This window comes from Muntiacus reevesi, chromosome 9 (genome assembly GCF_963930625.1).
Source record: "Muntiacus reevesi chromosome 9, mMunRee1.1, whole genome shotgun sequence".
NCBI classification, from domain to species: Eukaryota; Metazoa; Chordata; class Mammalia; order Artiodactyla; family Cervidae; genus Muntiacus; species Muntiacus reevesi.
Window position 1 is genome coordinate 84,723,781 of NC_089257.1, and position 16,852 is coordinate 84,740,632.

At 38.1% G+C, this 16,852-nt stretch overlaps 1 protein-coding gene across 1 annotated transcript in view; it reads left to right on the forward strand.

The window, feature by feature from the left end:
- Nucleotides 1-16,852, forward strand: part of DYNC2H1 (dynein cytoplasmic 2 heavy chain 1) — a 396,980-nt gene that overhangs the window by 21,278 nt on the left and 358,850 nt on the right. The window contains exons 12-17 of the mRNA XM_065944250.1: nt 887-1,082; nt 5,224-5,319; nt 13,670-13,822; nt 14,393-14,491; nt 15,518-15,657; nt 15,740-15,968. Coding sequence (XP_065800322.1) covers nt 887-1,082; nt 5,224-5,319; nt 13,670-13,822; nt 14,393-14,491; nt 15,518-15,657; nt 15,740-15,968 — 913 coding nt within the window. The remainder of the gene's footprint in view (nt 1-886; nt 1,083-5,223; nt 5,320-13,669; nt 13,823-14,392; nt 14,492-15,517; nt 15,658-15,739; nt 15,969-16,852) is intronic.

Genomic DNA, 16,852 nt, shown 5'->3' on the forward strand with positions numbered 1-16,852 from the left:
ATTTTAGAAAATGAATCAAATTATGATGGATTTGATGTCTATTTTGAGTCTTAGCTGAATTTTAAGAGATTGATTTTTCTGAGTTCAAAGACTGCTTGGTTGAAATATTAATATGATAGTATATTTTGGGTATTACAGTTTGTTATCAAGATCTGAATTGTGAAATGTTATGTCAAATACATATAATTTGAAAAATATAATTAAAAGCTGTTTTTTACTTGAATTTCCTTTGTTAGGCTTCCCTGGTAGCTCAGTGGTAAAGAACCCACCTGCCAATGCAGGACATGTGGGTTCAATCCCTCGGTGGGGAAGATCCCCTGAAGAAGGAAATGGCAACCTCCTTCAGTATTTTTGCCTGGAAAATCTCATGGACAGTGGAGCCTCATGGGCTATATATAGTCTATGGGGTTGCAAAAGAGTTGAGCATGACTTAGTGACTGCTGCTGCTGCTAAGTCGCTTCAGTCGTGTCCGATTCTGTGTGACCCCATAGACGGCAGCCCACTAGGCTCCCCCATCCCTGGGATTCTTCTGGCAAGAACACTGGAGTGAGTTGCCATTTCCTCCTCCAGTGCATGAAAGTGAAAACTGAAAGTGAAGTCGCGCAGTCGTGTCCGAATCTTTGCGACCCCATGGACTGCAGCCCACCAGCCTCCTCCGTCCATGGGATTTTCCAGGCAAGAGTACTGGAGTGGGGTGCCAGTGCCTTCTCTGGACTTAGTGACTAAAGAGCAACAATTTTATGTTTACAGCAAAGTTGTGAAAACTGTTATGTTTTTAATCAATCAAAAGAATGAATCACTTCTCGGCCTTTTGGCCAAGATCAAGTGTAAAAGAGTGAGAACATGAAATTTTGAAATGCAAAAAGTTATTTATTTTGTTTTGTAGTATTGAAGCTAACAGCCGAATCATGGAGTTGGATCCTAGTGATGGATCGTTAAAAGTGCTTTATTCGGATCGGTTGGTGATTCTTCTGAGAGAAGTTCGTCAGCTTTCTGCACTTGGCTTTGTTATTCCTGCCAAAATACAGCAAGTTGCAAACGTTGCACAGAAATTCTGCAAGCAAGCAATTATTCTGAAACAAGTATGAAATGATATTTTTGAAAACATGGCTATTCTGAGTTTATTACTTTAGAATATTTTAAGGGCTTTGTTTTCTGCTTTTGATTTTATTAGGCTAATAGGATAGCACCATTAAGTCTATGAAGTTATAGTTTGCAAATGACTGCATTACAAACTTTGCTTTGTAATCCTCTATGTGGGAATTTTATTAGCTTGAGGTATTACTGTTACTGCTTTTCATTCTCAAAGCATTTGGAAAAATAGAATATTATTCTCTCTTTTTTTCTTTTTTCTTTCATGTTACTATCATGGACCCTAAAGGGCTTTCTAATTAAGAGCCCTCTGTCTGCTTGCTAGGGGCCGATTCTTAGAAAATTATCCAGCTGATGCACATGTTTCTGTTTTTGTTTATTTCCTCGGTCTTTGTCATCAAATCATTTGCCTGTTTAAAACCAGCTGTTATTTCCTCATTGTCTGTCTCCTTAGCATAGTATCCAAGACCTTTCTTAGTCATGCCCTAGCTGAAGTTACTGAATGTGGTGGATCCTCACCCCTTCATGTTGCACCCTTGCTTCGGTAATATGAACCTTGGCTCTCCTCTGAACCTGTCTCTGTGCACTGATTCCTGTTCCCTCTGGTTGAAGAATTACAAGTAACCTTTTAACTCGCAGCTCAACACTTTATTTGTTGTGTCTTCTTTTAATTGATGGTTCTTTATTTTGTATGCAGTGTGCAAGTCACTCTTGGAATGCTTTTATGTAGTTTTGGAGTTTTACATTCTTTCTCTCATTTGATTAATAGAGAACAGGAGCAGTATCTTTTGTGTATTTTCTCGTTTATTGTTTCATCCAACAAAGACCCACTGAGCACTTGTATTGCCAGGTGCAGTGTGGTGAGTGTGTAAACTGAATGTGTTACTGTCATGCTCAGGTGGAGGGCCTCTCACCTTTGACACTTCTGACATTCTGGACGACTTTTTTTTTTGTGAGGGATGGCCTGTGCATTGTAGGATGTTTAGCAGCACATCTGGTCAGTAGCACCTACTTAGTCCTTACAATTGAAAATATCTCCAGACATTGCCAAATGTCCTCTTGGGTGCAGATCATCCAAAGCTGAGAATCACTGGTCTAGTGGGAGAAAGCAAACTAAACATTGAGTTCTCGTTAAATATCAGGCCTTCTGGTAAATGCTGTATTTGTGTTATTTCGATTTACTCCCACTCCCAGTTTTACTGATCTAATTGGTGATCAGACTTGTAACGTAGGTTTTCTAGTGCTACACTGCTAGTGAGTTATGAAGCTAGAATCTGAGATCAAGTCTCCCTGACTCCAAAGCCCATATTTATTCTATTAAAATTCATGTAGTGATGACGTGTGCACAAGTAGGTTGAGTGCTGTATTATAGATGGGCTTTCCTGGTGGCTCAGCAGTAAAGGATCTGTCTGCCAGTGCAGGAGACATGAGTTTGATTCCTGGGTGGGAAATATCCCCTGGAGAAGCACATGGCAAGCCACTCCCGTATTCTCACCTGGAGAATCCCATGGACAGAGGAGCCTGCTGAGCTGCAGTTCATGGGGCTGCAAAAAGTTGGACTCGACTAGTGACTGAAAAACAGAAACAGTATTACAGATAGATTTCAGAAAGTCCTGTGAAAGAATTGAGGTGGGGATTTTCCATTATTTTCCTGAGTAAGGTAGAGATGTGCTGCTGGGCTTAGTCGCTCAGTCGTGTCTGACTCTCTGTGACCCCGTGGACTGTAGCCCACCAGGCTCCTCTGTCCATGGGATTCTCCAGGCAAGAACACTGGAGTGGGTTGCCATTTCCTCCTCCAGGGGATCTTCCCAACCCAGGAATTGAACCGGGGTCTCTTGGATTGCAGGGAGATTTCCTTACCAGCTGAGCTATCAGGGAAGCCCAGGGTAGGGATAGTATCAGATAAATATTTTCAGAGGGATGATGTTTCGTGTGAGTTTGAAAGAGTATACATATGTTTTTTCAAGAGCACAAGATAGAGTGAGTGATCATTTCAGAGAGGAACTCTGTATTCTAAAAGCTGAGAAGCTTGCTGACTTTTCTATCCTAAGTATTTACTGTAACAAAATCTCAGAGGATGTGAATGGTCCTACAGTATTTGTGTTTACTCCTAGAACAACTACAGGAATCTGCTGTGTGTGTCTTTTCTCACTTGTTTATTTTTGGTTGCGCTGAGTCCTTGTTGCAGCTGCTGGTAAGCTGGGGCTACTCTTGTTGTGGAGCATGGGCTCTAGAGCTTGAGGGCTCAGGAGTTGTGGTGCTCGAGCTTAGTTCCTCTGTGGATCTTAGTTCCTCTGTGGGATCTTCCCAGACCTGGGCTCAAACTGGTGTCCCCTGCATTGGCAGGTGGAGTGTTAACCACGGGGCCACCAGGGAAGTCCCATGCCTATACACCTTTACTCGTGAGCACGCATCTAGCTAGAGTGCGGAGTATGAAGTAGGATGTTTTGACAGATAGCAGTCTGGCCAGATTGCTGTAATTTTATGTATTATTTTGCTTCTGTTTTTTTGTCTGGGCTTTTTCTGTAACTACTATTATGATAGAGAATATGTAGAGTGAGTATTCCCCATCAAGTACATTTTTATGCATGTTAGAAGAAAGAAGTGACTTGTTATAAAATTAGTTAAATATTTTTTAAGCACCTGCTCTGTGCCAAGAATTTTGTGACATGCTGGGAATACAAAAATTAAGACGGTGTCTTTAAAGTCCTTAATTAAATTCACTCCACAGTGTCCCCTTGATTATCTTCCATGAACCTGTCCTTTGCCCCGCCAGAGTTAACAGTGTCCTCTTTTGTCCACCTCTATTCCTTGTAGGTATCTCTATTTTTTTTTGATATTCAACAAAAATGTGACACTCATGTGTCCTCTTTAGTCCACCACTGTACCTTGTAGGTATCTCTATTTTTTTTTTTTGATTCATTGATTAATTCAACAAACCTGTGACACTATGACCTGTGACGCTATTATGGGAAATAGCAAATGCTTGGGTAATACAGTATAAGGTAGTGATGAGCACATATTTGAAGAAAAAGAAAACACAGTAAGAGGATTGTGACAAATCCTGCCATTTTATACAGAATGGTCAGGGGAGACCTTAATGAAAAGGCAATAAGAGACTGACATGAAATGAGTGACAGAACCTCGAAGATACCTGGAGGAAGACTGTTGCAGGCAGAGGGAACGAATGCCATGGAGAGCTTCTCAGGGAAGACTCACTGAAGTTAGAGAAGCAGCACAGAGTCCACCTTGGCAGCAGTGCAGTTAGGAGGGGATTGTGCAGGACTAAAGCCAGTGTGTGTATAATGTGCCAGGGTGTGATTGTAGATTTGGGTTTCATTCTTAAGTGTGTTGACAAACCATTGGAAGTTTTAAGGTAAGAATTTTACGATTTTGCATTTTATTCTCAAATATATTGGGGATTCATTTGAAGATTTTGAGTAGGTAAAAGATACGATTTACGTTTTAAAAAAGGACTGTTCTGGCCATTTTGAATACTTTGGCTAGACCATTGGGCCACAGTTGGAAAGAGAGACCAGTTAGGAAACTGTTGTACTGGTCTTGCCAGGAGAGGAGGGTGCTTGAAATGGGGTGATACTGATGGATGTGGGGAAGGGGTTCAATTCAAAATATGTTCAAAACATATATTTTGAAGGTATAGTCAATAGACTTCTACTCAAATGGGATGTGAGAGAATTAAGGACAACTCAAAGATTTTTTTGGTTTGAGAAATGGATAAATCATTGTGTTATATACTGACAAAGGAATTGGTTTCAAGAATTGAAGGAAGAGTTCATTTTTTTTAGCACTTTAACATGCTTTATGGTTTCCTCTGATTCCCTATGAGACTGTGAAATTCTTGATTTCAGGGACTAGGTTTTATAGTCTTTGTTTAATCAGCCCCTAGAACATGACTTGGCAAATTAGAGGAACTCAGCACATACTTATACTTGTTGCTTTTGTTCATTAGTACATGCATAAATCCTCTGTTGGAGATGAGAAACTAATTTTTTGTTAAATTTTATAATTGAGAAGGGTTAATATTTCCATTCAAATAATTAAAAATGAAGAATTGAAAATTAAGTGTGCTATTTATCATTAATTATTGCTAATTAGAATTTTTGTTTGTAGGTGGCACATTTTTACAATTCTATTGATCAACAGATGATTCAAAGTCAGAGACCAATGATGTTACAATCTGCCTTAGCATTTGAACAGATAATTAAGGTAAATGGACTTTTTATGTTATTTTACTTAGATTTTACATGTAAAGTGTTTCTTATTTGTTGGTTTTTAGTATACCCCTGAGCTTAACATAGCCATTAATGTAAGGCTATATTTTGCTACCCAATGACTTCCTTCAGTTTTAACAAGTAACCTTTTTTTACAATTGTATTTAAACACTTGTAATGTTTCACATATTTTGGTGCTTCTTGTGATCAAGTAACTATATATATATATATATATATAATACTAACTTATGTTACGTTTACTTATTCACTGTAGTGTGAGGTCCTTATACACTAGACTCTTTAGTACTTTTCCATTCTCTCCTGATTTTATAATTTATTTTATTTGCTCTTTATTTATGCTTATTTAAATATCCACGCATATGAAATTAGGAAAACCCTCAATAGTTTTTAAACTGTTAGTATGTGTGTTCACTTTTTGAAATACACAGTTTTAGTTTTCACAGACTTGAAATATTTAAAAAAAATTAGAAGAGGACTATACCCTTTAGTTCTTGTTTTTACAGTGGATAGCTGGTGTTGTGGTTCTTAAGACTACTCCCAGGTTCTGTGATTTATAGGAGGACTCATAGGACTCAAGGTATAGTTGTACTCACAGCTGATTTATTTATGATTTATTACAGGGAGAGGGTGCAAAGCAAAATCAGCAAAGGGAAAGGTATATGAACTGAAGGCCTGGGGAAGCTGGTGCAGGTTTTCAAGGGTCCTTTCCCTGGGAGTCACCCAGGGCATGCTTAATTCCTCTAGCAAGAAGTAACACATGTAAGATGTTGCCTTACTAGGAAAGATCATTAGCGACTCATTGCCCAGACTTCTACTGGGGACTGGTCATGTAGGTATCTTCCTCCTTAACATGTGCCAAAACTCCAGAATTCCAGAAGACAGTCAAGTGTTAAGCATAAACCAAATTCTTTAGACGCAGTGAACCACTCTTAAAAATTAGAATGTTAGGAACTCTTGCAAAATCCAACTTCTCAGATGCCAGCTAAGGGCCAATCTTTTAAGCAAACCTTTTAAGGGACAGCAGTCAGACCTGCTAAGTTAGTTATTTTTCTGCACACTAGTACTCAGGCTTAAAATTTACTAGAAGTTACATAATTCATATTGTGCATGTTATTATAATTTTTTTCTATTTTCAGAGTTCAATATGAGTTTATGATGGAAAATTTCAAAAATGTAGGTGAACAAAAACAAGAAATGTTTTAGTATTGTACTACCAAGACTTGGCCATTCTTAAACAGTCTGGTGTCTATACCGTTTTAAACATTTTTCCTGTGCATATTTGCAAGTGTACTTTTTGAAAATAGGATATTACTTTGTTATTTTTAACCTTTTCATCTCATAGATAATGTTTTAAATCCAAGTGTTTAGAACTCTTTCTTCTCTAATAAATATATTCAAAATTATATCTGTTGATATGTCTAAAGACAAACCTTATTTTGAGGATTTGAGTCATGAGAAGTAAACAATTATATATTTTTGGTCAGTTGCTAAGTTGCGTCTGACTCTTTGTGACTCCTTGGACTGCAGTATGACAAGAACTCTTTTTTTGCCTGAGATCTTGCTCACATTCGTGTCTGTTGAGTTGGTGATGCTATCTGTAGCATATGTCTCATCCTTTGCCACCCTTTTCTCCTTTTGCCTTCAATCTTTCTCAACATTAGGATCTTGAAAATGAGGGCTTTTTGCATTAAGTAGCCAAAGTATTGAAGCTTCAGCTTCAGCATCAGTCCTTCCAATGAATATTCATGGTTGATTTCCTTTAGAATTGACTGGTTTGATCTCCTTGCTGTCTAGGGGCTCTAGTCTTCTACAGCACCATAATTCAAAGGTGTCATTTCTTTGGCAGTCAGCTTTCTTTATAGTCCAACTCTTACATCCGTGCACTACTACTGGAGAAACCATAGCTTTGGCTAGATGGACCTTTGTTGGCAAAGTGATGTCTCTGCTTTTTAATACACTGTCTAGATTGGTGATAGCTTTTCTTCCAAGGAGTGTCTTTTTGTTTTTTAATTTATCTTTTTATTGAAGGATAGTTGCTTTACAGAATTTTGTTGTTTTCATGTGTTTGTTAGCCATCTGTATGTCTTCGTTGGAGAAATGTCTGTTTAGGTCTTTTTCCCACTTTTTGATTGGGTTGTTTGTTTTCTGGTATTGAGTTGTATGAGCTACTTGTATACTTTGGAAATGAATCCTTTGTCAGTTGTTTCATTTGCTATTATTTTATCCCATTCTGAGGGTTGTCTTTTCACCTTGCTTATAGTTTCCCTTGCTGTGCAAAAACTTTTGAGTTTAATCAGGTCCCACTTGTTTACTTTTGTTTTTATTTCCGTTACTCTAGGAGGTGGGTCATAAAGGATCTTGCTTTGATTTATGTCATCGAGTGTTCTGCCTATGTTTTCCTCTAAGAGTTTTACAGTTTTTGGTCTTATATTTAGGTCTTTAATCCATTTTGAGTTTATCTTTGTGTATGGTGGTAGGAAGTATTCTAATTTCATTCTTTTACAAGTAGCTGTCCAGTTTTCCAAGGAGGGTCTTTTAATTTCATGGGTGCAGTCCCCGTTCACAGTGATTTTGGAGCTCAAGAAAATCTGTCACTGCTTTTCACTTTTTTCCCTTCTATTTGCCATGAAGTGATGAGACTGGATGCCCTGATCTTAGTTTTTTGAGTACTGAGTTTCAAGTTGTTTTTTTCACTCATTCACCTTCATCTCGAGGCTGTTTAGTTCCTCTTCATTTTCTGTTAGAGTGGTATCATCTGCTTATCTGACACTGATGATATTTCTCCCTGCAATCTGGACTTGAGCTTATGATTCCTCTAGCCTGGGATTTCACATGATATACTAAGTATTTAAGTTAAATAAGCAGGGTGACCATATACAGCCTTGTCATACTCCTTTCCCAATTACTGAACTGGTTCCATGTTCCGTTTTAATTGTTGCTTCTTGACTCACATACAGGTTTCTTAGGAGATAGGTAGGGTGGTCTGGTACTCAGATCTTTTTAAGAATTTTCCACAGTTTGTTGTGATCCACACAATCAAAGGCTTTAGCATAGTCAGTAAGGCAGAAGTAAATATTATTTTTGGGATTCTCTTGCTTTTTGTATGATCCAATGGATGTTGGCAATTTGATCTCTGGTTCCTCTGCCTCTTTGAAACCCAGCTTCTACATCTGGAATTTTTTGGTTCGTATACTGCTGAAGCCTAGCTTGAAAGATTTTGAGTATAACCTTGCTAGCATGTCAAATGAACTCAGTTGTAAAGTAGTTTGAATGTTCTTTGACTTTGCTCTTCTTTGAGATTGGAATGAAAAGTAGTTTTTCCAGTCCTGTGGCCACAGCTGAGTTTTCCAAATTTGCTGGCGTATTGAGTGTAGCACTTTCACAGGGTCATTGTTTAGGACTTGAAATAGCTCAGCTGGAATTCCATCACCTCCACTAGCTTTGTTCGTCATGATGCTTCCTAAGGCCCACTTGACTTTGCAGTCTGGGATGTCTGGCTTTAGGTGAGTGACCACACCATCGTGGTTACTGGGCCATTTAAAATGTTTTCTATAGGTCTTCTATGTGTTCTTGCCACCTTCTTCTTAATCTCTACTGCTTCTTTTAAGTCCTTAACCATTTCTGTCTTTTATCTTGCCCATCCTCGCATGAAATATTCGTTTGACACCTCCAGTTTTCTTGAAGAGATCTCTAGTCTTTCCCATTCTATTGTTTCCCTCTATTTCTTTGCATTGTTCACTTAAGAAGGCTTTCTTACCTCTTTTTGCTTTTCTCTGTAACTCTGCATTTATCTGGGTATGTCTTTCCCTTTCTCCCTTGCTTTCCACTTCTTTTCTTTCCACGGCTATTCGTAAAGCCTCCTAAGACAACCACTTTGCCTTCTTGCATTTTTTTTTTTTTCCTTTGGGATGATTTTGGTTGCTGGCTCCTATATAGTGTTACAAACTTTCATCCATAGTTCTTTAGGCACTCTGTCTACCAGATCTAGTCCTTTGAATCTGTTTGTCACCTCCATTGTACAATCATAAGGGATTTGATTGATGCTTTTGAACTGTGGTGTTGGAGAAAACTCTTGAGAGTCTCTTGAACTGCACGGAGATCCAACCAGTCCATCCTAAAGGACATCAGTCCTGGGTGTTCATCGGAGGGTCTGATGCTGAAGCTGAAACTCCAATACTTTGGCCACCTGATGCAAAGAGCTGACTCATTTGAAAAGACCCTGATTTGGGAAAGGTTGAAGGCAGGAGGAGAAGGGGACAACAGAGGATGAGATGGTTATATGGCATCACTGACTCGATGGACATGAGTTTGGGTAAACTGCAGGAGTTGGTGATTGACAGGGAGGCCTGACGTGCTATGGTTCATGGGGTCGTAAAGAGTTGGACATGACTGAGCGACTGAACTGAACTGATACCTGAATGTCCTAGTGGTTTCCCCTACTTTCTTCAATTTAAGCCTGAATTTTGAAATAAGGAACTCATGGTCTGAGCCACAGTCAGCTGCAGGTCTTGTTTTTGCTGACTGTATAGAGCTTCTCCATCTTTGACTGTGAAGAACATAATCAGTATGGTTTCGATATTTACCATCTGATGATGTCCATGTGTAGAGTCGTCTCTTGGGTTGTTGGCAAAGAGTGTTTGCTGTGATCATCATATTCTCTTGACACAACTCTGTTAGCCTTTGCTCTGCTTCATTTTGTATTTCAAGGCCAAACTTGCCTGTTGTTCCAGTTATCTCTTGACTTCCTACTTTTGCATTCCAATCCCCTGTGATGAAAAGGACATCTTTTTTTGTTGTTGTTAGTTCTACAAGGTGTTGTTTTTCATAGAACTGGTCAACTTCAACTTCTTTGGCATCAGTGGTTAGGACATAGATTTGGATTACTGTGTTATTGAATAGTTTGTCTTGGAAATGAACTGAGACCATTCTTTTCTTCTTGAGGTTGCACCCAAATACTGTATCAAACTTTCTTATTAACTATGAGGGCTACTTCATTTCTTCTAAGGCATTCTTAACCACAGTAGTAGGTACAATGTTCATCTGAATTAAATTCGCCTGTTCCTGTCCATTTTAGTTCACTGACTCCTAAGATGTCAGTGTTCAATCTTGCCATCTTCTGTTTGACCATGTCTAATTTACCTTGATTCTTGGACCTAACATTCCAGGTTCCTATTCAATATTATTCTTTATAGCATTGGACTTTACTTTCACCACCAGACACATCCTCAACTAGGCATCATTTCCACTTTGGCCAGCCTCTTCGTTCTTTCTGGAGCTATTAGTAATTGTCCTCTGCTCTTCCCCAGTAGCAGTTTGGACACCTTCCAGCTTGGGGGTTCTCATCTTCTGGTGTCATACTTTTTGCCTTTTCATACTGGTCATGGGCTTCTCCTGGCAAGAATACTGGAGTGATTTGCCCTTTCTTCCTCAAGTGGACCACGTTTTGTCAGAACTCTTCAGTATGATGCATCCATCTTGAGTGGCCATGCATGGCATGGCTTATAGCTTCATTGAGTTATGCAAGCCAGTACAAGGTTGTTTTCCATGAGGGCGAAATAATTATACTTAGCATATGTTAAATGAGACACAGCAGGGGAAAAACTGAGATGGGAGGAGGAGGAGGAGCACTAAAGTTCCTTGTACTCCTCTTGCCACTTAGGGACTCTAATTTATTTGCTTTATACTCTGTCAGTACAGCAGTAAGTAGTGTGTGTAATTGCTCAGTAAATACTTTCTGAACGGATTCACTGCATATTCTGTTGAATATTATAATTGTTTAGTTTCACCATTCATTAGCTTTTTATTGAAGATCACTGTATGGCAGAGACTTTCTTTGTCTTACCATTTGCCAGTTCAAGTGAAGTGTAGAAACTTTGCTTGTAGTTAGGTCTCTTTAATGGCACCCCACTCCAGTACTCTTGCCTGGAAAATCCCATGGACGGAGGAGCCTGGTAGGCTGCAGTCCATGGGGTCGCGAAGAGTCAGACATGACTGAGCGACTTCACTTTCACTTTTCACTTTTATGCATTGGAGAAGGAAATGGCAACCCACTCCAGTGTTCTTGCCTGGAGAATCCCAGGGATGGGGTCGCACAGAGTCGGACACGACTGAAGTGACTTAGCAGTAGTGATAGCAGGTCTCTTTACTCCATTCACTTATTTTGTTTTAATTATTTACTATCCTCTACACGCAAAGAACACTGTATCAGATGGGGTTTGTTTCAGCCATCAAATATCAATAAGAAATTTATGAGAAGAAGGATAGTTTATTTTTTTATTTGCATTTTCTGCATCCTAGCATTCTCTTTTCCTTTCTGAAGTTCTATGTTTCTTTAAAATATCATTTTCTTCTTATTGAGAAAACTGTCTTTAGCCATACCTTGAGTAGGTTTGCTGGTGACAAATTCTCTTAGTTTTCCTTTGAGAATGTTTTTATTTTCCCTCATTCATGAAGGATGTTTTCAGCAAGTGTAAAATTCACAGTTGACATTTGTTTTCTTTTAGCACTATTTTTTGAGTTTGTTTTTTTTAAATTTAGATACTAAGTAGTAGTTAATATATTAAAATAAGTCAGAATCAAATACACATGAGTAATAACGGCAAACATTTGTGGAATACATACTATGCTAAATGATTTGTATAAAATAACTCAATTATTAGGTAGTCCTTTATTTGTATGAATATACATGCATGTAACAGATATGCTTACACATACATTTATAGATTTTTTTGGTATATGTTATAATTTCATCATATCATCATCATTTCTATTTCATACATGAAAGCCATGCCTTTAAGAGGTTTGATTACAAGCTCACTCATGCACCTAGCAAGCAGAATGCATAGGACTTGAACTCAGAACTCAGATGTTCAAAGACCACCCCCAATTGACAATTCAGATGCTACATTTCAAAAAAAAGCTTTCCAGAATTGCTGTTCTAATCTATTCATATATCCTTATAGTATAAGCAGCAATTAGTACATTACCGTATGTTTTTCATAATTAATCTTTTGGTCATTTGTAATGAGGCCATGGACCTGCAATCCTAAGGCATTTCCTGTTTTCCGGAGGCAGGATTTTCTTAGCACTTGTCTTTCCACATTCTATTATTTATTACTTTTTAATTAATTAATTAATTTTAATTGGAGGATAATTACTTTACAATATTGTGATTTTTGCCATACATCGATATGACTCAGCCACGGGTGCATGTGTCCCCCATCCTGACCCCCCGTCCACCTCCTTCCCCTCCCCATCCCTCTGGGTTTTCCCAGACCGCCGGCTTGGAGTACCCTGCTTCATGCATGGAACTTGAAAGTGTCCTTCCACTTCCTCTGGTCGCTCATGGTTTCAGCTGAGAAATCTACTGCTGTTTTCATGCCTTTCTAAGTGGCACGTTATTTCCCTCTGAGACAGTGAGGTATAGCTGGAGGACAGGCTGAGTGTATATGTTAAATTTCTGCTTGTCTCTGCAGATGCCATCCTGACAGAAGTGGAGCACTGCCTCGCTCTGCTTCCTTTTTAGCAGGGTGCAGTGCAAGTGTGTCCCCTTTGCCCTCCTGACGACTTCCCACCAAAGTGGGATAGCAGTTGGCGGTGTCCGATTGCCTCCACGCAGCGGATCCGCCCCGCTCCCCGCTAAGCCCTGACCTGGCACCCACGCTCTGTGCAGGCTGGTGAAGGGGCCGCCCCGCTCTGTCGGCGCCGCTGACCGAGCAGGGGATGGAAGAGGAGCGCCTCTCCTGGTCTCCTGAACCTGCAGAAGGGGCTGGGTTTCTACTCTGTTGGGTTGGAGTGGGGGTGTGTGTTCCTAGTCGCTCAGTTGTGTCTGGCCCACTGGGAGCAGGGTGTGTATAGCTAAAAAGGTTTTCTGTCATTCAACCACTGTTTCCCTGGTCCTGTGGCTAGAGGGAACAGGCTTCTTCTGGAGCCTTTTCCTGTCGGTCTCTGGGGATGGTTCTAGGTTGTAGACTTCTCCAGCATCCTCTTGGGATATGCGGGACCCACTAAGGAAATCCTGGTGTGTTGTTTCTTAACTGCCGATGTTTGTAGGCTGTCCATCTCCTTATTTCTGTCTTTTAGTCTTCCTATGCTTGTTTGGTGTGTTATGTCTGGGATTTTTAGCTGTAAGAGGGAGAACTTGGAAGGAACAGAGCTGCTCAATTCTGCCCAGAATGCCTTATCGTTTATAAAATAGAGAAACTAATGTGTGCTCTTTTATTGCAGGTTAGTGTTATGGACAGTTGTACTAATGACGTAGAATATTGAATCTTTTCAAAAAAAAAAAGAACTATATTTGAACACTGTTATTTGTTGTACCTTAGAATTCAAAAGCAGGAAGTGGGGGAAAGACACATATTACTTGGGATAATCCTAAAGAATTAGAAGGCTACATCCAAAAACTCCAAAATGCTGCTGAACGACTTGCCACTGAAAATAGGAAACTGAGAAAATGGCACACTACATTTTGTGAAAAGGTATATTTATAAAATTTAACAAGCTATGAATAGTGTTGTTTAAAAAGTAATTTGGATATACTTTTAAATAACTTATTTGGGAATAATTGAGACCTAAAGTTGCAAATAAAGGGTTCACAGTTGTCCTTCACCCAACTTCCCCTATCGTCAACAACTTATGTAACCATAGTACATCTATCAAAACTAGGGAATAAATTATTTTGTATTTTACAACTTTTTCATTGAAGTCCTTTTTCTTTTCAAGGGTTCAATCCCAGATACCACCTTGTATTTAAATTTTAAGGCTCTGTGGTCTCTTCTCCCTGAGTCTTTTTCATGACCTTGATACTTTTGATGAGTACTAATCAATTATTTTGTCTGTTGACTTGATTTTATATGATGCCTTCTCATTTTTAGATTGAGGTTATATGATTTTAATAGGAATACCACAAAAGTGATATTTTGCCTTTCTCAGTACATTGATCAGGTATTGAAATATGTTACTATAGGTTGAGTTAATTTTGATCACTTGGGTAAGGTGGTACCTGTCAAGTTTTTCTGTTGAAGTTTTTGTGTTCTAATTTTTGACAGGTGGTAGTTCTTATGAACATTGATTTGCTTCGGCAGCAACAGCGGTGGAAAGATGGATTACAAGAATTGAGAACTGGCTTAGCAAGTGTAGAAGCACAGGTAAAGTGTGTTTTACTTTATGTCTACACTCTGAAATATGAACTTTTCAGAATTTGAATATATGAATTAATGAAAAGTTCATATAGGTTATCTGTAAATCTTTGCTAATGAATTGCTCATAAATTTAGAATTTAACTGAAATTATGTATAAAGACCATAAATTAGTAGTGCATTTACAAATAAAAATACAACCTTTTGTTTGTCTTATGGAATACCAAATCCCTCAGTTTACACTCCGTAAACAGTTTTTCTGACTTGGTGCTTAAATATCTATCATTCATTAGTTTTCTTTTAAAAGGTGATATGTCTGTTGTGACAAAGTTAAGTGTAGGCAGAAGCCAAATTACTGAAATAACTCTGTTTCAGAATTTTTTTTGTCATATTTCAGTAAAATATCATTTCTGCATAATTTTGATATTAGATGATCTGTGTAAAGTAGTTAGCACAGAATCTACATTGAGATGTTAGTGGAATACGAGGTAGGTGTTTAAACATTTACATATATTTTTCAGTTCAAACTTTAAAAAATTATTAAAAATTGAAGTATTAGAATTTATATGTTTATGGCTATATGGAAGCAGAAAAAGTATGTAAAGTATTCTGAGCATTCTCATATTTTAAATTTATCATGTTTTTAATGTGCAATGGGTTATTTAGGGAGTGGTAAGGGAATAGAAGAGTTATACTTAATGGGAATTTTGAAAAAGGGCTATGAAATTGATAAGATATGGTTTCTGTTATTATTGCTGTTTTTATAAGATCATAAAATAAAGTCCACATATAAAATTCATTTACTAGTAACTTGATTTTTAAAATTTTGCTGGTCTTTTTGTATACTATTTATGAGCATAAAGATTAGAGATTTTCATATTTGACTTTAGATATACAAGTAGCAATTAATATATGTTTAAGATATTTAAGATGAGGGATTTTTTTGCTTATAATTTTACCAAATGTTATATAAAAGCATTAAATGAAAACCCATTCTACCACCTAATTATTAAAAAATTGACTATAACTTACTAGGGATTTCAAGCAAGTGACATGCATGCGTGGAAACAGCACTGGAATCATCAACTGTACAAAGCCCTGGAGCATCAGTATCAGATGGGCTTAGAAGCACTTAATGAGAATCTGCCAGAAATAAATATAGATTTAATATACAAGTAAGATTTTTAAAATCCAATTTAGTTTTCAGTCTATAATTTTTCAGAAATTTATGTTTTAAGGTTATTTATTTGCTTTCAGACAAGGACGGTTGCAATTCAAGCCTCCTTTTGAAGAAATTCGGGCTAAATATTATAGAGAAATGAAGAGATTCATCAGCATTCCTAATCAGTTTAAGGGAGTGGGTGAAGCAGGAGATGAATCTATTTTTTCTATTATGATTGATAGAAATGCAAGTGGATTTCTGACTATTTTCAGCAAAGCAGAAGATCTGTTTAGGAGATTGTCAGCTGTTTTACACCAGCATGAGGTATGGGACATGAAATTGTCTGTCCTGTTATAATATTCATCTGATCGAATTAGTGTTACGTATACAACTCAGTGTCTGATATTCATATTGATGTGGCATATGTTGATATTGTGTGGCATAAAATAAAAATATGCAAACCAGAGGGCCAAAGTTGAGGATGCTGTTAAAAAATCTAGATTTATGCTACAGATGAGAAAAAAGTTACCCTTAATTTTTTTCTCTTTGACTATCTGAAGATTGAGAAACTAATTTTTCTTTCTTTTCTTCTTTTGAATGTTATATCAACTTGAAATTTGATATGACTCTCGTGTCATTTTTAGTTCCTTTCAGGAAAATATATAGAAAAATATATCCTTTTCTTTATTCTTTGGATTGCGAATACGCCATGGAGGGAAGCCTTCTTCATTAATGAAATTGAGATGTTTTAATTTCTTACTTTTGTGTAGATGAATGTGAAAGTGAAAGTCGCTCAGTATTTTCGACTCTTTGCAACCCCATGGACTATACAGTCCTTGGAGTTCTCCAGGCCAGAATACTGGAGTGGGTAGCCATTCCCTTCTCCAGGGGATCTTCCCAACCCAGAAATCGAAACCATTGCAGGCGGATTCTTTAACTGAGCTGCTTAGGAGGCCCAAGAATACTGGAGAGGGTAGCCTATCCCTTCTCTAGCGGATCTTCCCGACCCAGGAATCAAACTGGGGTCTCCTTGCATTGCATGCGGATTCTTTGCGAACTGAGATATGGGTGCATCATACTAACTCTTCAGAAATAAACTCTAATTATATTTATTGCTCTTTTTATTGATCCTGAGGAGTGACTGAGAATTCAGTAAATTTCTTAACTGCCACTGCAGTGCTTCTTCTGCATTTTATTTTTCTGGAATT